The 19,892-nt window shown below is 35.9% G+C and overlaps 1 protein-coding gene across 3 annotated transcripts; it reads right to left on the bottom strand.

The window, feature by feature from the left end:
- Positions 1-26: 26 nt before the first annotated feature.
- On the bottom strand, positions 27-19,264 carry LOC127843487 (E3 ubiquitin-protein ligase RNF25-like). Of its 3 annotated transcripts, none has more exons than XM_052373228.1 (8): positions 19,240-19,264; positions 17,889-17,960; positions 16,303-16,405; positions 11,783-11,850; positions 11,443-11,512; positions 9,200-9,412; positions 8,396-8,602; positions 27-4,042 (listed from the first exon to the last, which is right to left on the bottom strand). In XM_052373228.1, the coding sequence occupies exons 3-8, from the start codon at positions 16,387-16,389 to the stop codon at positions 2,897-2,899; spliced, it is 1,791 nt and encodes a 596-aa protein (XP_052229188.1). In that variant the 5' UTR covers positions 16,390-16,405; positions 17,889-17,960; positions 19,240-19,264; the 3' UTR covers positions 27-2,896. The 3 variants fall into 3 exon arrangements, with proteins under 3 accessions (XP_052229188.1, XP_052229185.1, XP_052229189.1); XM_052373225.1 differs by lacking the exon at positions 19,240-19,264 and adding an exon at positions 19,109-19,216; XM_052373229.1 differs by lacking the exons at positions 11,443-11,512; positions 11,783-11,850; positions 16,303-16,405; positions 17,889-17,960; positions 19,240-19,264 and adding an exon at positions 10,994-11,034.
- Positions 19,265-19,892: the final 628 nt, after the last annotated feature.

Here is a 19,892-nt window from a genome sequence, read left to right as displayed (position 1 = left end):
CTTTGAGTTTATACAATAAAAATATGCAATCAGTCATATTTATTTTTCATGATATTCTTCTTGATTCACTTTCAAGTCAATAAAGCTTACATTGTAAAACTGATCAAACTTACATAATTGCTTAACTGGCTAAATGGTGATACATGCAAAAAACAGGTATAGCAAATAAGATTTGATACAAACTAACAGATTTTGAGCAAAATCAATTTAAAAGATGTAGTAACGTTTCAAATAAGGTTTAAAAAGCATTATATTCATTTCAGAGACAAAAACCTATTATTGTGTTATATTTTGTTTGCTGCCAACAAAAGTGTCAGAAACCCTGTATTTCGTTATCATGAGACTCGGTGTTGTAAAGAAGGAATTGTATCTATTTCAAGTGCGCACAAATATGTACAATTATAATGCTCTAATGTATAAATAAGGCATTTTATTATATTAAAGACCATTTCAATCCTTCATTCATAGGCCCTTTTAATGTAATATTAATACCTTTCATGTAAGCATTGAGGAAAGGGGTGTTTTCGTTCTGTAAATGACTTGTTTGAACAGTCCATATTGGAAAAGGAATCCAAAATGCCCAATAAAAACAGAGAATGCATTTTAAATATGCTCTTGACAATTGGATGAATTGGCAATGGACAAGCTTGTATTGAGCTTACTTGTTCCAGCTTGGATGGTCAAGTGACCATAAAGAGCTGACATACCAAGTGCTGTGTGCCAGAAACAGGACCTAAATGAGGTATAAATCCTTCGTCTCCAATGTCTGACTAAATCAGTTTTTTCAATTTTTAATTATGCACAGCATTATGGATATTAAAACAACTTGGCTAAACAGATAAACATGGCAACACATGCATGTAGCAATAATCAAGGAAAATGTATATTTACCCCCAAACCCCTTTCATAAATAAGACAAGCTAATTTGATATCCACTGCCAAATCACAAAGGGCTATTACTCTTGTTTCAAATAGTGTAGAATTAGGAATCTTGTGGAGGACACTTTGCCTTATTGATATCTACATGTGTATACTATCATGAAGTTTCATGTTGAAATCTTATATAGGTTCTGAGATATATCCCTTAACAAGAGCTGTGTTTGTGAAACGCAATGCCCCCTCTACTGCTCTTCGAACCATATATTTGACCTTTGACCTTGAAGGATGACCTTGACCTTTCACCACTTAAAATGTGCAGCTCCAGGAGATACACATGCATGCCAAATATCAGTTAACAACTTCAATATTACAAAAGTTATGACCAAGGTTTGAAACAGACACACATATACAATGACAGACAGGCCAAAGACAATATACCCCTGATCATTCGATCCGGGTGCATAAAAATAAGGGATGAATGGAAGGACTGGAGATAGACAATGCCAAAACTATATCCCTGCGCCTACAGCGAGGTAATCTCAACATCAGTGCCTTTCTCAGATACTCAGGTACCATGCTGCCTCATTCAACAGGAATTATTTTCACTAGATTGCATCGAAAGCAGAAGGCTTATTGACAACCTTGAGTCCATTTACTGGGTAGACCTAGTACGTAAGTGTTTTTGGTTAGATCTTTAGAAGGCTCAAAAGGTCTCAATTGATCTCCTGGTAGCTAGGCAAACACCATATCCATTTGATATTAATATTTCTTATTTGCTCAAGGAATTCTGAACTATAATGTGTTTATTCTCTGAATGTATATTTTGTCTACTTAACAGAAGTAGATGCCATTTGGCAACATGTCAAGCCAATGGTAAATAGAGCCTGTCATTATTTAACAAGCAGCACCGTAATGTTTGGTTCTTTACCGTTAGTGCCACCTTGACAATTACTAATGGGGCACAGGACTTGCACATGAAACACCTTTAAATGGTTAACATTTATGGCGAATGACAAAAAAATTGCCTTGATACAGGAGAAAGTTACAATCCTGACATTCTATATTATGCTCAAAGTGGGCATTTGAATGTAAGTGCAACCTTGGCCTTTTACCTATGGGACAGATTGTAGAGGTGACAAGCAATCTGCTTATGGCCAACATGTGTGGTAGGTTATGTTATTTGAGGCTAGAAAGATGCTGTTTCCATATGGTGAACAATTGTGGTAAATTATTTTTAAATTGCACAATGACAAGAAAACAGTCTGGAAAAAAATGTTTAAAGCTTAATTTTAACCTTTGACCTTTAAGTGTGACCTTCATCTTTGAGGTAGGAAGGCAATTGTAACCATGACACACAATCTCCACATGGTTAACATGAATTGTGTAATAAATGTTTGAAAGTGTATGATGGGTGATGAAGTTATAGTCTAACAAGATGTTATATGGTAAAATTAAACCTAGGACATTCATGTAAATCTTTGACCTTTAAGTAGGTGGACAGTATCTTCCTCATGATACATCAGCTCCTCGTGTTGGATCTTTATGGTAAGTAATTATTAATATGCATTATCTTAATGAAATAGTTTTTCAGTCCTAAAAACTGTTAATGATCAAATTTTACTTTATACCTATAAGTGTAGCCTTGACCATTGATGTAGGGAGATGGGTGTGACATGCCACGTCTTGTCATGGTGAACATTTGTGGTATTAATTTATTCACAATGAATGACATTTTAGTCCAGGCAAGTAATATGCTTGAAGGCACACAAATGCACTCGACCATTGTGACAGCTTCATCCAACTTTTAGCAAGCCTGCTCATCAATTAACAGTTAATCAAAGTAACAATTGTGCAAATAACATTAATTCAAAGATTAGTGAACAAAAACTTAAAACACATTCTCTTAAACTTGCACACACAAGCAATTAATCAAGTTAAGTTAGTGAAATACCTCAAAATGATATAAAATAAGTACTATATAATAAGCACAACAGATACTATGAATTGCCAATTGTTATCATGAAAAGCCTGGTGGAGGTTTGATAGTGCGTGTGTAGGCCTGGTCAGTGATGCCTGGTGGGGGCTGCACCGATAGTCCAGGTGGCGGGCCCAGGTTAGCTGGGGATGCACCATGGTCACTTGTCACAGCAACAACAGTTCTTATATTGGTATCATTTACATTAGATTTTGGTAATTTTGTTAGCTTTTTCTCAGCTTGGTTATTATTCCTTTCAAAATGTTGCACATTTTCTTTTTTTTGATGGTTATGTGGTTTACGTCTATGTCGACTCTCCTGGTGTCTTGGATGACTTTCATCATTATCTTGAACCATTTTACCATCCACTTCAGATTTGCTTTGAATTTCAGTTGCACTTGTTAATATGTCTGTCTTTGGCTGGCTCCTTTCAAAAATTCTTTGGCGATGATAAGAACTTTTGTGATACTCAACATCAGGACCTTTCCTTAAATCACTTTTATGTTCATATTTGTTTGAATTAAAAGACTTTTCATCTTTGTTGTTTTCCAGTTCATGTAATGGATCAGATTTCACATCCAAACGTCTATGTTCAAGATGCTCTGGAGTGTCACTATCACCAACTGCAGTATTGCAGTTAGGTTTGCTACTAGGTCTGTTATTGTAGCCGCGTCTATTATCATTACCAGGTCTTTTACTACTAACAGGTCTTGTAGTGCTATCACTACCACGCCTTGTGCTATAGTATCCTGTTGAGTGTTTATCTGGATATTTCTTAGGTGGTCTGTCTTGTTTAGTACTATCATAACTGGATTTGACAATTCCATCTTCTGAGGTATTTTCGGGAGGTTTATCATTACCAGAGCTGGTTGTGAGCCTACTATTTATTCCACAAGCAGCTCCTTCATTTCTAGATCCTTCACTGGACCTTGGTTTGAAATCCGTTCTATTTTTTGGATGATTGTCTTTATTCCCTCTGTTATATCTGTCTGGACGATACTTGTTACTCCTGTAGGTGTCTTTCCTATGTGTCCGCTCCTGCTGTCCATTGGCCCCCCTACTGGCTCCTGGAGCAGCAGTCTGTCCCCTGCCGGTAGGCTGCTTATCCTGTTCTTCATGTCGTCCTGGAGTTGACTCTGCCTCCATAGTTATCCCATCACTCTTTGGAATAGACATCAGTACAACATCCTGAAAGCAAATTGGACACATCTCAGGATTTATCATCTGAAACACAAACAAGTATCTCATTAAAATTGTATTCCAATATGTTTAGAGGATATGGTGATAAGAAGATGATGCAAACGAAAAAATAAAGGAAAAGTTCTGCTAAATTGAGGTCAGAGTTATGGGCCTTGGTTATTGACCTCACATGATGATCTGAAAGATTTGTGTTAATTTGCAATTAAATATCTGTATTTATTACTGAGATATGTACTTGTTGCTCTCCAACTTTAATATAAATTTAATCCTGCATGCAAACCTCAACTTGACTTTGATAAGTATGAAAGGCGACATATCTTAATCAGTGAATGTTCATGAACACACTGAACACATTTTAAATTTTTTACTTCAATATCTGCAGTAGGATATATATGGTGATGTTGCACACAATCATTAACCCGCTTTTTTAAAAATTCAACAATAAATGTGTTTGTCAGAAACACTAATGTATGTCTCCTTCTGCGCCGCTTTGATTTATTAAAAAAAAATTGATCTTTGACCTTGAAGGATGACCTTGACCTTTCACCACTAAAATTTGCAGCTCCATGAGATACACATGCATGCCAAATATCAAGTTGCTATCTTTAATATTGCAAAAGTTATGGCAAATGTTAAAGTTGGACGCAAACAAACACACAAACAAACCAACGGACAGGGCAAAAACAATACGTCCCCCACTATAAGTGGTGGGGAACATAAAAAGGCGCATTATTCTGTTTAACTGCAGGCCAATATTATAGAACTGAGTCAGTTACTTCATACAATCGCCTAAAACACATGTGTGAGGTTTTAATTTAATATCTTGAGAGAAAAGAGTCATAAGGAGATAATGCACATTCACCGTAACCAGAGCGAACTGGAAATAGTCAGTAAATACGTGAGCTTAAAACTGCTCTGGGAAATGTTCATGAGTAATTAAATAAAATTTAAAAACAAAAGTAAATCCTACATTAAATGAATCACAACAGGACTGTGCCAGACTTCCTTTTACAGCTGCATTTTTTGTTCAAAATAGTGATCTGTTTTTAACTATAACAAGTTTATGTATCACATCAGTTTTACTCACACGATTTCATTTATTTAATGCTCTCAGAAACAACATTCTCCAAGACCTAGGGCAGAATAGCATTATACCTGTTGGAAACATCATATTTAGGCTATATTATACCGAATTGTGATCATTTTATTTCATAGTACGACCTTTCCACTTTGACATAGGTAGATGGGTCTTAACAGACAATACAATGTCTCCAAATGGTGAACTGCTTTGGTAAGTTATTTTAGAATTGAATAATGAAGTTTTTTATATATTTTTCTCTGTTCTATATATTTATGCCCCCCTACGAAGAAGAGGGGGTATATTGTTTTGCACATGTTGGTCGGTCAGTCCGACGTCGGTCAGTCCGTCCACCAGATGGTTTCCGGATGATAACTCAAGAACGCTTTGGCCTTTCAGGTCACTAGGTCAAAGTCACAGTGACTCGAAATAGTAAAATGGTTTCCGGATGATAACTCAAGAATGCTTACGCGTAGGATCATGAAACTTCATAGGTACATTGATCATGACTGGCAGATGACCCCTATTGATTTTCAGGTCACTAGGTCAAAGGTCAAGGTCACAGTGACTCAAAACAGTAAAATGGTTTCCGAATGATAACTAAAGAATGCTTACGCCTAGGATCATGAGACTTCATAGGTACATTAATCATGACTGGCAGATGACCCCTATTGATTTTCAGGTTGGTCAAGGTCACAGTGACTCGAAACAGTAAAATGGTTTCCGGATGATAACTCAAGAATGCCTATGCCTAGGATCATGAAACTTTATAGGAAAATTGATCATGACTGGCAGATGACCCCTATTGATTTCCAGGTCACTAGGTCAAAGGTCAAGGTCACAGTGACACTAAACAGTAAAATGGTTTCCAGATGATATCTCAAGAATGCTTACGCCAAGGATCATAAAACTTCATAGGTACATTGATCATGACTGGAAGATGACCCCTATTGATTTTCAGATCACTAGGTCAAAAGTCAAGGTCACAGTGACAAACAAGAGGGCCATGATTGCCCTGAATCGCTCACCTGACTAACCAAACACAATCCCAACCCAGATTTCATCAAGATAAACATTCTGACCAAATTTAATAAAGATTAGATGAAAACTGTTACCTCTATTGTCTACAAAAGATTTTTCTTTTATTTGACCTAGTGACCTAGTTTTTTACCCCAGGTGACCCAAATACAATCCCAACCCAGATTTCATCATGATAAACATTCTGATCAAATTTTATAAAGATTGGATGAAAACTGTGACCTCTATTGTCTACACAAGGTTTTTCTATTATTTGACCTAGTGACCTAGTTTTTGACCCCAGATGACCCAAATACAATCCCAACCCAGATTTCATCAAGATAAACATTCTGACCAAATTTCATAAAGATTGGATGACAACTGTGACCTCTATAGTCTATACAAGGTTTTTCTATTATTTGACCTAGTGACCTAGTTTTTGACCTAGTGACCTAGTTTTTGACCCCAGATGACCCAAATACAATCCCATCCCAGATTTCATCAAGATAAACATTCTCACCAAATTTCATAAAGATTGGATGAAAACTGTGAACTCTACTGTCTACACAAACAAACTGTTGACGGTTTTTCTATTATTTGACCTAGTGATCTAGTTTTTGACCTCAGATGACCCAAATACAATCCCAACCCAGATTTCATCAAGATAAACATTCTCACCAAATTTCATAAAGATTGGATGAAAACTGCGACCTCTATTGTCTACACAAGGTTTTTCTATTATATGACCTAGTTTTTGACTAAGTGACCTAGTTTTTGACCCAAGATGACCCAAATACAATTCCAACCCAGACTTCATCAAGATAAACATTCTGACCAAATTTCATAAAGATTGGATGAAAACTGTGACCTCTACTGTCTACACAAGGTTTTTTCTATTATTTGACCTAGTTTTTGACCTAGTGACCTAGTTTTTGACCCCAGATGACCTAAATACAATCCCAACCCAGATTTCATCAAGATAAACATTCTGACCAAATTTCATAAAGATTGGATGAAAACTGCGACCTCTATTGTCTACACAAGGTTTTTCTATTATTTGACCTATTATGTGACCTAGTTTTTGACCTAGTTACATAGTTTTTGACCCAAGATGACCCAAATACAACCCCACCCAGATTTCATCAAGATAAACATTCTGACCAAATTTCATTGAGATTGGATGAAAACTGTGACCTCTACTGTCTACACAAACAAATTGTTGATGGACGCACGCACACACGCACGCACGCACATACGGACGCCGGACATCACACAGTCACATAAGCTCACCATGTCACTTTGTGACAGGTGAGCTAAAAACGTATTCACTTAATGGCTGCCACTACAACAAACAGCCCATATGGGGGGCATGCATGTTTTACAAACAGCCCTTGTTTATTTTGCTTGTCAATAGGTATGTGGGGATAGAGGGCGTCTCCCTCCACACCATACAATATCAGTATATATATCAGATCATAATTCATGGTGTACAATATTGAGTTATTTACAAATGCTAATTACTGCATAATAAAAAACAAACAAACTGTCATTACTTCATAAATAGCAACACATGTATATGAATTAAAGAAATGAATGTATAGCTAATATCGGCAAGTCAAAATGCACAGCTTGAAGTATTGCAAAAACGATAAGTGCTCACAGTTACATAATGAAAGTAATATAATTAGTGCAAATAGCAGAGGAGCACTTGTGTTTTTTTCTAACATAATAGAAGGTGCGTTTATAAAGTTAGCAAATACCTTAAAACTTTCAAACAGTTCTGCAATTATTTTTTTAACATATGTAAATTGCCCCCCAAAATGTGCCCGATTGTTTGCTGCACATTATGACAGAAAGAGCATTATGCTTATGCTTTATAGTTGATTTAATTCAAAAGATAGTTTGTACTATGATATATTGAGTTGTAGTTATTATACCAGATTTATATAGTTCAGGCAAGCTGTTTAATTCAGAATTTCAATTGAAGACTCTTTTAGCTAACGACATGGGTCTTTCACGCAACATGCCTTGTCTTCATGGTGAACATTTGTGGAAAGTTAATTTAATATGTATGGAGGGTAATGAAGTAACAGTTCTGTCATGCTTGTACTAACGCAAGCACTAGGGCATGCATGCATATAATCTCAATCATTGTGGCAGCCATTTCAACCCATACGCAAGCAGGCTAGAAAAAATTACATATCTTTATACACAGTATTTAGCCTGAAGAGAGTACAAAGTCTTACATCCTCTTTCACAAGGTATTTGTTTTTTTCTGCCTCCAAGTCAATAATGCCCCCTAGTGCTCGCTGCCTCTCATAGGCGGCTGACATGGCTTGCTGCATGGCCCTCAGTTCTGATGTTAGGATGAAGGGAGGGACCTGCTCCGTGCTAGACACGTCCTCACAAGCTGCAGAGTAGCTGATCTCCTCTCGGCATACAGGGCACAACAACTGCACACACAGATATATATATTTGAATGCACGCAGAATTATAACATTTACATAATTTAAAATAAGGTATATTTAACCAATACCGTTTCCGAGTTAAATTTCTGTTAAGGACCACACTGAACTCTTGAAAACTTAGTAGAAAGCTTTTTATCTGTCTTCCACATGAACGCTTGAATACATCGCTTATTAGTGGTAAATTGCACCTGCAGATATTATTTGTTTATTAAAAAAGCTACGCACCTTGAAGTTTAGCCATGAAGCTTGTTAATTGACTTCTTTTTATTTAAACTCATTTGTTAATGACTGGTGTTTTTAATAGTTTTCAATGTTTTCTAATATTGCAAAAGTTATTTAAAGGTAATTATAATGTTAAATGAAGGATATTATGGGAATAAACTTTTATTTCCATTCAAACAAAATACTGTGACTTGTAGAAATAAAATATGCTTAAATGACTGTGTTCAATATACACACACTTTCTGCTAGTAACTCATTTTAAAAGAAATTATGAAGTAAGTTTCAAAATTTAGAATCTGTTTAAGGGATATATTCACAAGAGCTAAAGGAGACATAGATAGTTTAGAGTGCAAAGATGACCTTGTTTCTCTGGAGGTCAGCGACGGCTGTGTGTGCTGGTACAGTGTCAGGGGTTTTGTTGAGGGCGTGCTGCACATAGCGGCCTAGGCAGCTCTCATGGAAGTAGTGATAGCACTGCGTTCTCGTGAACTTCTCGCCCTCCAGGAAATGCTCTAGACAGATCATGCAGGCGCAGTGGGGCGTGTTGCCAGCTGTGAGACTTTCCTTCGCTAGCTAGGAACCCAACACGTAAACAGTAGTGTTTGTAAATGACAATAGCTACTGTGAAATATACAAATACCTTATGCTGTTCAACTATAGTACCGATTCTATGTGAAAAAGCACTATTTATTACTCTCACATGTTTTAACTTGTTTAAAACTATCTAAATGCATGTCCAAACAAGCGATGTGTTTGTGAAACACTATGTCCCCATATATTTGACCTTTGACCTTGAATGATGACCTTGACCTTTCACCACTCACAATGTGCAGCTCCATGAGATCACATGCATGCCAAATATCAAGCTGCTATCTTCAATACTGCAAAAGTGTACATTAAATTAGCGATTTTAACCCATATATTTTAACTTTGACCTTGAATGATGACCTTGACCTTTCACCACTCAAAATGTGCAGCTCTATGAGATAAACATGCATGCCAAATATGAAGTTGCTATCTTCAATAAAAATTATATTGCAAAAGTTATTGCAAATGTTCAAGTTTGCACAAACAAACTCACAAACCAACCAACAGACAAGGCAAAAACAATATGTCCCCCACTATAGTGGTGGGGGACATAAAAATGTCAAGCCCATAGTAGAATATGATAACCATGAATTACTAAGCCCCACTATGCATGTGTGAGCATTTGACCTCTAAGAGTGACCTTCACTCATGAGCAAAGATTACTGGTCTTGTTTTAAGATAGCATGATAAAAAATGAAGTTATGGTCCAGACAAGCAATATTAAGCCAAGATTGAATACTTAAGCTTTAAGTGTGAAATTGACCTTTGTGTTTATGGAGAAAGCTCTTTCAAGCAACAAGCCATGTGTACATGATGAACATTTGCAGTGAGGTATTTTAAATTGCATGATATATAATGCAGTTTGGACAAACTGTAAAAAGCTCAAATTGTTCCTTTCATATTGGCCTTTGAGCCCAGGATATACGGGTAGATTTTACATGTGACATTCTGTCTCCACATAGTAAACATATTTTGAAAATTATTTTTAAATTGCATAAACAATACATTTACTTTCAGGAACTGATCTAAGATCTATACGTGTGACCTTGAATTTTGAGCTTAGGAGACTATTGTTTCACCTGACATCTGTAAACTTTTTGTAATCGCATGATGAATGAAAAAGCTACTGTCTGGATTAGATGTTTAATATTTAATTTGAGCTTGGACATGTATTTAACTTGACATATTGACCCCTGCGGTGGTCATGTGTAGTAACTTATTTGAAAATTGTTTGACAAATGATGAAGTAACAAACCTGGAAAGCTGAACATAAATAAATTTAACTTTTGACCTCTAAGTGTGACCTTGACATTAGTAATAGGGAAACAGATGTTACACTTGACATGCCATCATCTTACAGTGGTCATTTCATGTTACTCATTTAAAAATTGCATGATTTATGGCAAAGTTAACTTTTGACCTCTAAATATTACCTGGAACTTTTAGCACATGCTAGACCAAACACATCAATTAATGTATTCGAGTCTGTGCAGTTCATACAAGCCTAAGCCCATATAAGACAGACCTCAATTAGTTCATACAATCCTTGGTATACATTAGACATACCTCAATCAGTTCATACAATCCTTGGCATACATAAGACATACCTCAAACAGTTCATACAATCCTTGGTATACATAAGACATACCTCAATCAGTTCATACAATCCTTGGTATACATAAGAAATACCTCAATTGGTGCATACAATCGTTGGCATATATAAGACATACCTCAATCAGTTCATACAATCATTGGCATCCATAAGACATACCTCAATCAGTTCATATACCTTGGCATACATTAGACAAACCTCAATCAGTTCATACGATCCTTGGCATACATAAGACATACCTCATTCAGTACATACAATCATTGGCATCTATAAGACATACCTCATTCAGTTCATTCAATCATTGGTATACATAAGACATACCTCAATCAATTCATACAAGTCTTGGCATACATAAGAAATACCTCAATCAGTTCATACAATCCTTGGCATCAATAAGACATACCTCAATCAGTTCATACAAAACAGGGCCCCCTCTCCTTTCTTCACACAAAGCATGCATGTCCTCCACTAAACTGAAAACAACATGTAAGCATCATCTTACTATGAGTTAATTGCAATGTACAATAAACCTATAATTAACATATAGTAACATGTGTATCACATATCAATGTTTGACCATAGAGCAAAGGTTGAGAGTATATCTTCACCAATGAATAATATTGTGTATGTATTGAGTGGTTATTTAATTTAAAGATTGAATTCACAATTCGAACAATGTATTTATCATCTAGCATGTTATTCAATTAGCATAAAAGAAATTAAAGAGAGAAGACAGCTATTACCTTTGTATTTCCTCCTCCCCAATACCACGTGGATTTTTAATGGTAAACTCAGGAGGTATATCAGGGTACTGAAAGGCAAAAACAAAACGTTAAATAGTGGGTTTGAGAGCAAACCGATGTAAACAACTACAAGGATGTTTGCAAGAAGACCTGACATGGAAGTCCATGCAAGTCCAGTTCTAAACAACTTCCACTTAAATGGAAAGTCCAAGCTATTGGTTGATGATGAGCATAATAAGTTGCTGAAATGTAGTACTGCTATAGGAGCCCTTCAGAAGACACTATAAAAGTGCATACATGTTTGAGGGCTTCTGAATCAACTTTGAAATGTTCCACAAGCTCTTTGCTACTGGAATATTCTTTCTCCTTACTAAAAAATCCACATTTGTGGGTTAAAAAACCATGATAGACTTGAAAGAATGAAAGGCTTGTGACATGATAGAGGGTCCTTATGGTGATGACTTCAATTTGTCAATTTGTTTTTTAAAATTCAAGTAGGAAAATGTGAACACCTTTATTAAACAAGAGCTGTCAGAGGACAGCGCGCTCGACTATTCGAGTGCTTGACAGTATAACGTAAGCCATCATGGGGAAATTGTTCATATTCAATAATTTATTAGACGATCTTTCAATAATAAAAAAAGGAAAAAAAGGGGGGTATAATGTGGGGTGTGGTAATGTATTAGATGATGTTTAAAAAAAAAAAATTGGGGGGGGGGGGGGGGGGGTAGGGGGGGGTGGGGGAGTGAGAGGGGGGTATAATGTGGGGTGCGGTAATTTATAAGATGATGTTTAAAAATAAAAATAAAATTTGGGGGGGTGGGTGGTGGGGGGTGAGAAAGGGGTATAATGTGGGGTGTGGTAATTTATTAGATGATGTTTAAAAAAAAAATTGTTGGGGGGGGTGAGGTTAGGGGGGGAGGGATTCTGGTAGGGGCGTGGGGTATTGTTTGGGTGGAATCCATTGTGGTATTCATGTAAGTGTTGTTTTGTCAAAGTTATAATAAAATGTGATCATAAATAAAGAAGTTATGGCAATTTAAGCAAAATGTTCAATTATCTAAGTGTAGAAGGGGCCATAATTATGTCAAAATGCTTGATACAGTGGTCTGCTCTTGTTTATAGGTTGGGGTCATGTTGGTTAACAAGTATGCAACATATAAAAGGACTATGTCAAATGATATAGGAAATATTTGGGGTAGTATGCAAACTTTAACATAGATTTATCAATAATATGCATATTCTAAGTATAAAAGGAGCAAAAATTATCGCAAAATGCTTGATAGAGTTGTCTGCTCTTGTTTATAGGTTGGGGTGATGTTGGTAAACAAGTATTCAAAATATAAAAGCAATATGTCAAGGGACAATGAAAATAAATAGGGTAGTACGAAAACTTTAACATTTGCTGCATATTCTAAGTGGAAAAGGGGCCATAATTATGACAAAATGCTTGATAGAGTTGTCTGCTCTTGTTTATAGGTTGGGGTCATGTTGGTAAACAAGTATGCAAAATATGAAAGCAATATGTCAAGGGAGAAAGAAAATATTTGGGGTAGTACGAAAACTTTAACATTTGCACGCAGACACTAACGCAGACGCGGAGGCCGGGGAGAGTAGCATAGCTCCACTATATATATTTCATATATAATAGTCGAGCTAAAAAGCTTTTTCTGGAAATAATTTGTTCACCTACTTCTTTTTCACTTGGTCCCTTGAGACCATTTAACCCATTTATCTTTCCAACTGTTGTTTCTTTAACTGTTGTAAACTTATTTTATTCTACTGAATCTTATTGAAACTGTCTATATAACACACCAATTAAACTCAAAATGTTGTTTAAATAAAACATCAACCACTGAGACTTTGTAAAATGTTATCTCTTCAAACCAGTCATTAGCAAAATTGTCTCCCACTGTGTATTTTCCCTCCTTTGATAGTACATAGGGCAACTAAAAACCTGAAAAATTGGTCAACTGTCTTTACTGCACCCTCCATTGACAGTCTCTTGTAGAGCATTAAGTCTTAATGTTCTGACAACTGACCCATTCTCATGGACGTACTGGTTCTTGAGCGTGTAATGATACTGTGTCTGGTAGATGACTTCAGAACAGGCAACAGCATTAAATGCTATCTGAAGCAACCTAGAAGTTATGAGCCTTTTTTGAAACCTAAACGCAAAGTGTGACGGACAGACGGATGGACGGACAGTTCAACTGCTATATGCCACCCTACTGGGGGCATACAAATCTGAAATGTTATGTTAAAGAACATGCATATGTGTATTCATTTCATCAACAAGTGTCAGAGCACATCCATCTGTTTCTCATCAAGTTTGTATGAAATTCTTTATTGAACCATCAACAAGTGTCAGAGCACATCCATCTGGGACTCTGTTTCTCATCAAGTTTGTATGAAATTCTTTATTGAACCATCAACACACATCTGATGTAAATGAAGTTTGTAATCATTGTGACAGTATTATACCAAGAGGGCTATGATGGCACCTGAGCACTCACCTGAGTTCAAGGGCACCCACTTTTAAAGACTTGACCTGGCAATCTAGTATTTGACCCCGCTTTTACCTGGTTCAAACATGGCGTCCATATTGTCAAGACAAATTACGTTTTATTAACATCGAGTCATAAATTTCGCCTCTTGAGAATTAGTGGTAACAAGGTTTTGATAAGATTTGATCTGGTGACCTCGGGTTTTGATGCACATGACCCAGATTTGAACTCAGACTCAATATTATAAAGATAACAATTCTGATTATGTTTCATCAACATTGAGTCATATATGTTGCCTTCAGAGTTTTTTCTAAGATTTGACCTGGTGACGAGACTTAGTTTTTGGATGCATATTACCAAGATTCAAACACAAACATTTTGACTATGATTCATCAAGAGAATATGATAAATGTGGCCTCTAGAGATATACAGTGTTGAAGATTTACCTGGTGACCTATTTTTTGGAAAGAACCTGACCCAGAATTCAAACTAGGGATAGATTCAGCGCTTCCGTTAGCTTTATAAAGTTGGAAGTCCTGACTTCCAAGCCTAAAATTTTGGACGTCCCAGACATAAATTTTGAAGTCCCACTTTTATTTCAGAATTTTAATAAACGTACATGTTCCAACTCTATCCATTACCCGATAATCCAGTATTATTACGATTTATATTTTCAAAACCAAAATACGACAAATATTGACGTCTGCAACGTCCGCCATTTTGGCATATACAAATTGAATTGTGGGATGGATGGGGGAATTCCCATTGAACATGCGTTAATCACGTGACGTGATTTGAGAGCATAGAGCACGTTCATATTTAGTGATTACAACAAATCAACGACTTAACTAAAAATGTTTCATGTACCTCCTTTCAGAAAAGTTAACGTAAGTGAAAGCGAATTTTGGAGTGTAAAAAAGCGTCTTTCTTTTAATTATACCGAGTACACTTAATTCCGAATCGCAATATAACTTGTCAGGTCATTCATGCATGCATGTAGACCAATATGCTTAGTTTGGCAATTTCAAAACACGTTATTTAACTACTTGTTGCATTATTCCTTATGACAATCGGTATACAATTAACGTTATTCAATTTAAGTATATTCAAATGCTTATAAATCAAACGTGTAATCCGAAATCATTTCCAGATTTTATTATTCACGGAAAGTTAAGAACATTCTAGCAACAAATAAACATTTCCCGTGTATTTCGTGCACACATGAAAATCATGCAAAAATTAGACTTCATGTACAACGTCACGCCATCCTTCCTCGAGGAAAGCGTTGACTTAATTAAATTTGATTGCTAAATAAAAACTTCGTAGCGCAGAGGTCGCTAATATTATTGTATACAGCTTCACGTGGGGTCAGCATGTATTCTGCTGCCTAGCTGATTGGCTGATACGCTTACCAAGAAGCATGTGATTGACAGCTGGAAAAATCAATATTGACCACTCGCTGAGAAATTCATTGAAAACTGTAGCTCTTAGGCGGAGCAAAGACCTATAGGTCTTTGAGCGGAGTTAACGGTCTAAATGAACCGATTTACTGTTGACCTTTAGAGCGTGTTGTGTATTCGCAAACTGCGTACATGTGGATTATCGGACGTCCAAGGGACTTCCACCATTTGCATAATGGACGTACGACTGCCGTTTTCGGGCGTAATTTACGCCCGGACGTCCACTAACGGAAGCGCTGAATTAGATATTGTCCAGATAAACATTCTGACAAAATTTTATCAGGCTTGCATGAAAAAAGGGGCATCTAGACTATTAAAGAGCTTAAAATTGATAACACACTGCACACCTCAGTAAAACAGACATAGGGTAATCACATGGGCACACCTTTACTATTTTTTGTTCAGATGAGGTCAAAAGAGACTAACACAGCTGTTTTCAATCACTATATCAAAATAAAATAACATAAGAGTAAATCATTCAACAAAAACACAACATACATTTGTAACTATAGTGTTCTATATTGTTTTCAATGGTATGAGACGCCTTACATACCTGGTGAGGTAGGTCTAGCAGCAAGGTCATACACACAAACATCTTGTCAAGGTCCTCGCCGGTGGCTGGTGTAAGCTGCAGAATCATCCGTACTGCACGCCCCCTGCATTACACACAAACAACAGCAAAATACACACCCAAACCTTGAAATTAACATACACACTTACGTTCATGTAGGTTTCTCTGCTCTGGAGAAATTGAAGCTCTGAAGTACACACACACTTGATATATGTACCTTGACTAATGTAATCCCTACTTGTTTAAATGTTTTGTCCAGTCAGAAGTATTATTTGCACATTTTTTGCATACATGTATGTGTTAAATTTTTCATCATTTAGAGATAAAAGGTTGGATTATTACGTTTACTTTTATTATTTCAAACAATGTTACATTGTTATTGGAAGTCCTTGTCTTTGAGATAATTTTTGCTTAACATCAAGTAAACTGTTCAAAACATACTGTTGTTTTTTCACCTTACAAATATTTTCTTTTAAAAATTAAACCATTGGCCATTTTATTAAAATAATACTGTAATGAAAGGCTATTTGATTTCAAATATCAGTTGTTCATTTATTTCTGTTCTGATATAACCATTAAATAAAAGAAGGTTTAAAATCAAAACAACAAAACTATTGCCAAGCAATAAAAGTCCCCTACAGCAATATTTGTGGTTTATTTGTTGCAATAGTAACCAGAATTCTTGATGTAGAAACAAATGAAATGACGTGCAAAATCTCCATATTGCCATCAATCCAAGTTTCATGAAAAAATATGAAGAACTTTAAAAGTTATCGCAGGATCCAGAAAAGTGTGACATACTGACAGACACACAGAGCCCACCCATAAGTCCCTCTCTGGTTTCACCGGTAGGGGACTAATAACACTGCATGAAATGTCTGAACTATGGTCGTATAGTCAACTTGCAAAAGACAGTGTCATATGAAACTCATGACCATCCATGGCCTCATTTGTTGAGCACGTGAGACATTAATTTTGTTTCAGCTAGTTTTTTGCCCAATTTAGAAAAGTAATGGTATCAGCCCAATTGAGAAGAATGTGCGTGAAAAAAAAGAAATTGGGAAAATTAATGTCTTGAAGTCTTCATATTGGGAAATTGGAGTATTTAATTTTGTTGCTCCCAAATGCTTTAAAATTGATAACTTTATTTAGTGTTGTAAAATTGTCAATATAATATTTACTTAGATTCAAGCCATAGAGCTGCATGGGGAAACTAACAAAATGTTGCATTTTATTTTTTATTTTTATTTTTTCTTTCAACATTCACTTGGGAATTTGTTTAACAGCAATTGGAAAATTTGTAGTTTTTTCCTAATTGGGAAAGTGCCGTTTTCAGGTAGTTTATAAAGAAGGAATAAAATCGCTGTGTTTAAATATGCATATGGGTGATGAACCTACAATTTTGTGTGAACATTGTAATTCATACATTTATAAAAATTGCTCCAAAATAACAATTCATATTTCATTTTGATTACACTTCCCAAAATATTTTTTCGTATTCATCTGGAATATACTTAAAAAAATAACTACATATATAATCTGGAATATACTCCTCACTCAGTACTTACTCTTCATCCTTTTCAACTTGAAGCTCATGAATGTAAATCTCTTCAAGGAGTTGAATCTCTTCATGTAAATCACTGAAAATAAGGCATTCTCATTACAAAAAATGGTATTTTGCTTGACACACGAAGCGACATACATGAAGCGACGCGGGGAAATGTACCACAAAATATCGCCCTTGTGAACGTAGCCAAAAGGCGATATATCGTGGTAAATATCGCGTGTCACTTAGTGTATCGCGCAAAATATCGTATGTCGCTTCGTGTATCACCTTAAACATATCCTGTGTCGCTTTCAGTATCACCCAAAATATCGAATATCGCATGCAAAGGGCGACACAGGAAACACAAAGTCAAGTGACACACGCTATTTTGCGCAACACATGAAGCAATACTATATTATTTTATTATTCCCATGTCGCCCATCGTATCTGAATCTCATGTATCGCGGTCTAATTTCAGACCTCAACACACGAAGCGATACTCGATATTTTGCGCGACACGGGATATTTGTACTGTTAATATATCACTTTTAATATCGTCTGTCAACTCTCGCGTTTTTTAAACGGTGTTATAGTAATTTTTACATCCATGCTTGATGCACATGCTTCATGACGTTAAAATATCCCTTTTTTGAAAACGTAAGAGTCGACAGGCGATATTATCACGGTGCCTATACCACGTGACTTTTTAAGATCTGTGTTGGGATAATTAAGCGCGACCCAGTTAACATTTTTAATGATTTCTTTTTAAATATTTCACCATTTTTAATGAAATTAAGTGGAGAGCCCGCTCATTTGTGAGAGTTGTCTATGGGTTTCATGATCTTTTTAAACAAATAAGTATTTTTTCAGTAAAGTGCAACCGCGCGTTTGTAATATGAAGTCCCCACACTGACCTGACATTTTTCTAACTGTTCAATCGCGCGGTTGCACTTAAATGAAAAATAATTATTTATTTTAAAAGATCTTGATACCCAGAGCCGCCATAGCAAAAATCATCAAAGGCTCTGGGAGTACGTTTATATGGACTAGACAGTAGACCAGACTCCAGAGATGGCGAGGTTCGACTTAACAATTGCTTACATAAATAATGTGAATGGCATATTATCGTTGAGTAAATTGGTAAGATATAGGAGAAATACATTTTAATTACGCAGTTCTTCTTATTGTTTGACTTTAATAGAAACATGTTTAAATTCTTTATGAACAGATTTACCAACTTACGATTCTGCCATATCGACGTTTTTAACCTTAGGTTCTAATTGTGTATAATTGTCGTTATATTTTATCTTTGGACTAAAATTAAGAATAGTGTATAAACTCCGTCCTTTAAAGTACATATATAGGTTACACACCACTACTATGATCGGTTCAATCAAGCTCATTCGGACTAGGCTATTTTCCGTGTAACCTGGTTTGTCCTCATAGCTTTCTTCAAGTGGACAAAAGGAAACGGTCTTATTGAATCGTCTGTCACTGTTATCTTAAATAATCAGTTTAATAATGCAGTGGGCTGATTAAATATACGTGTATAAATAAAAGAAGGAATACCCTTTTGGAAATGTAAGTTGCGATTACATGAAATACATATTGAATACTTGTATGAAAACCGTTTTGAGCCAGTTTTGAATGCAGGCACTGTAAAAAAAACCGCTGTTTTCAATTTCAAATACATGTTAACATCACCAAAAAGCGAAGTATTTCATTCGAGGTATCATTAAATGTGTTTATTTTCGTGGATTGTGCAATCAGATATTAGAAGAAAAAATGCCACGTTTCTTACGCAAGCAAATAAAGAATCGTTTACTAGGGCTCGACTAGGTTAGATTTTGAAATATCGTTATTAAAATAAATACACACACTCCAAAGTCGTGTGTGAAGAATACTTACTTTTCGTCGTCCTGTATGATAGTATTTTGGATATTTGTGGATTGAATGAGAAATGGCGTGCAATTTAAATGAGGATACTGTAGCTCGATTAATCATTGTCGACTTGGGTACTACTTAC

The sequence above is a fragment of the Dreissena polymorpha genome, chromosome 1, assembly GCF_020536995.1.
Source record: "Dreissena polymorpha isolate Duluth1 chromosome 1, UMN_Dpol_1.0, whole genome shotgun sequence".
Classification (NCBI taxonomy): domain Eukaryota; kingdom Metazoa; phylum Mollusca; class Bivalvia; order Myida; family Dreissenidae; genus Dreissena; species Dreissena polymorpha.
Note: the sequence above shows the minus strand (reverse complement) of the source record. Positions and strands in the feature narration are given on the sequence as shown.

Coding starts and splice junctions, on each gene's coding strand:
- LOC127843487 (XM_052373225.1), bottom strand. Junction 16,406..17,888: donor CAAGTTGAAAAGGATGAAGA/GTAAGTACTGAG, acceptor TGTGTAATGCAG/GGGGCGTGCAGTACGGATGA. Junction 4,043..8,395: donor AATACCTTGTGAAAGAGGAT/GTAAGACTTTGT, acceptor ATTTGCTTTCAG/GATGTTGTACTGATGTCTAT.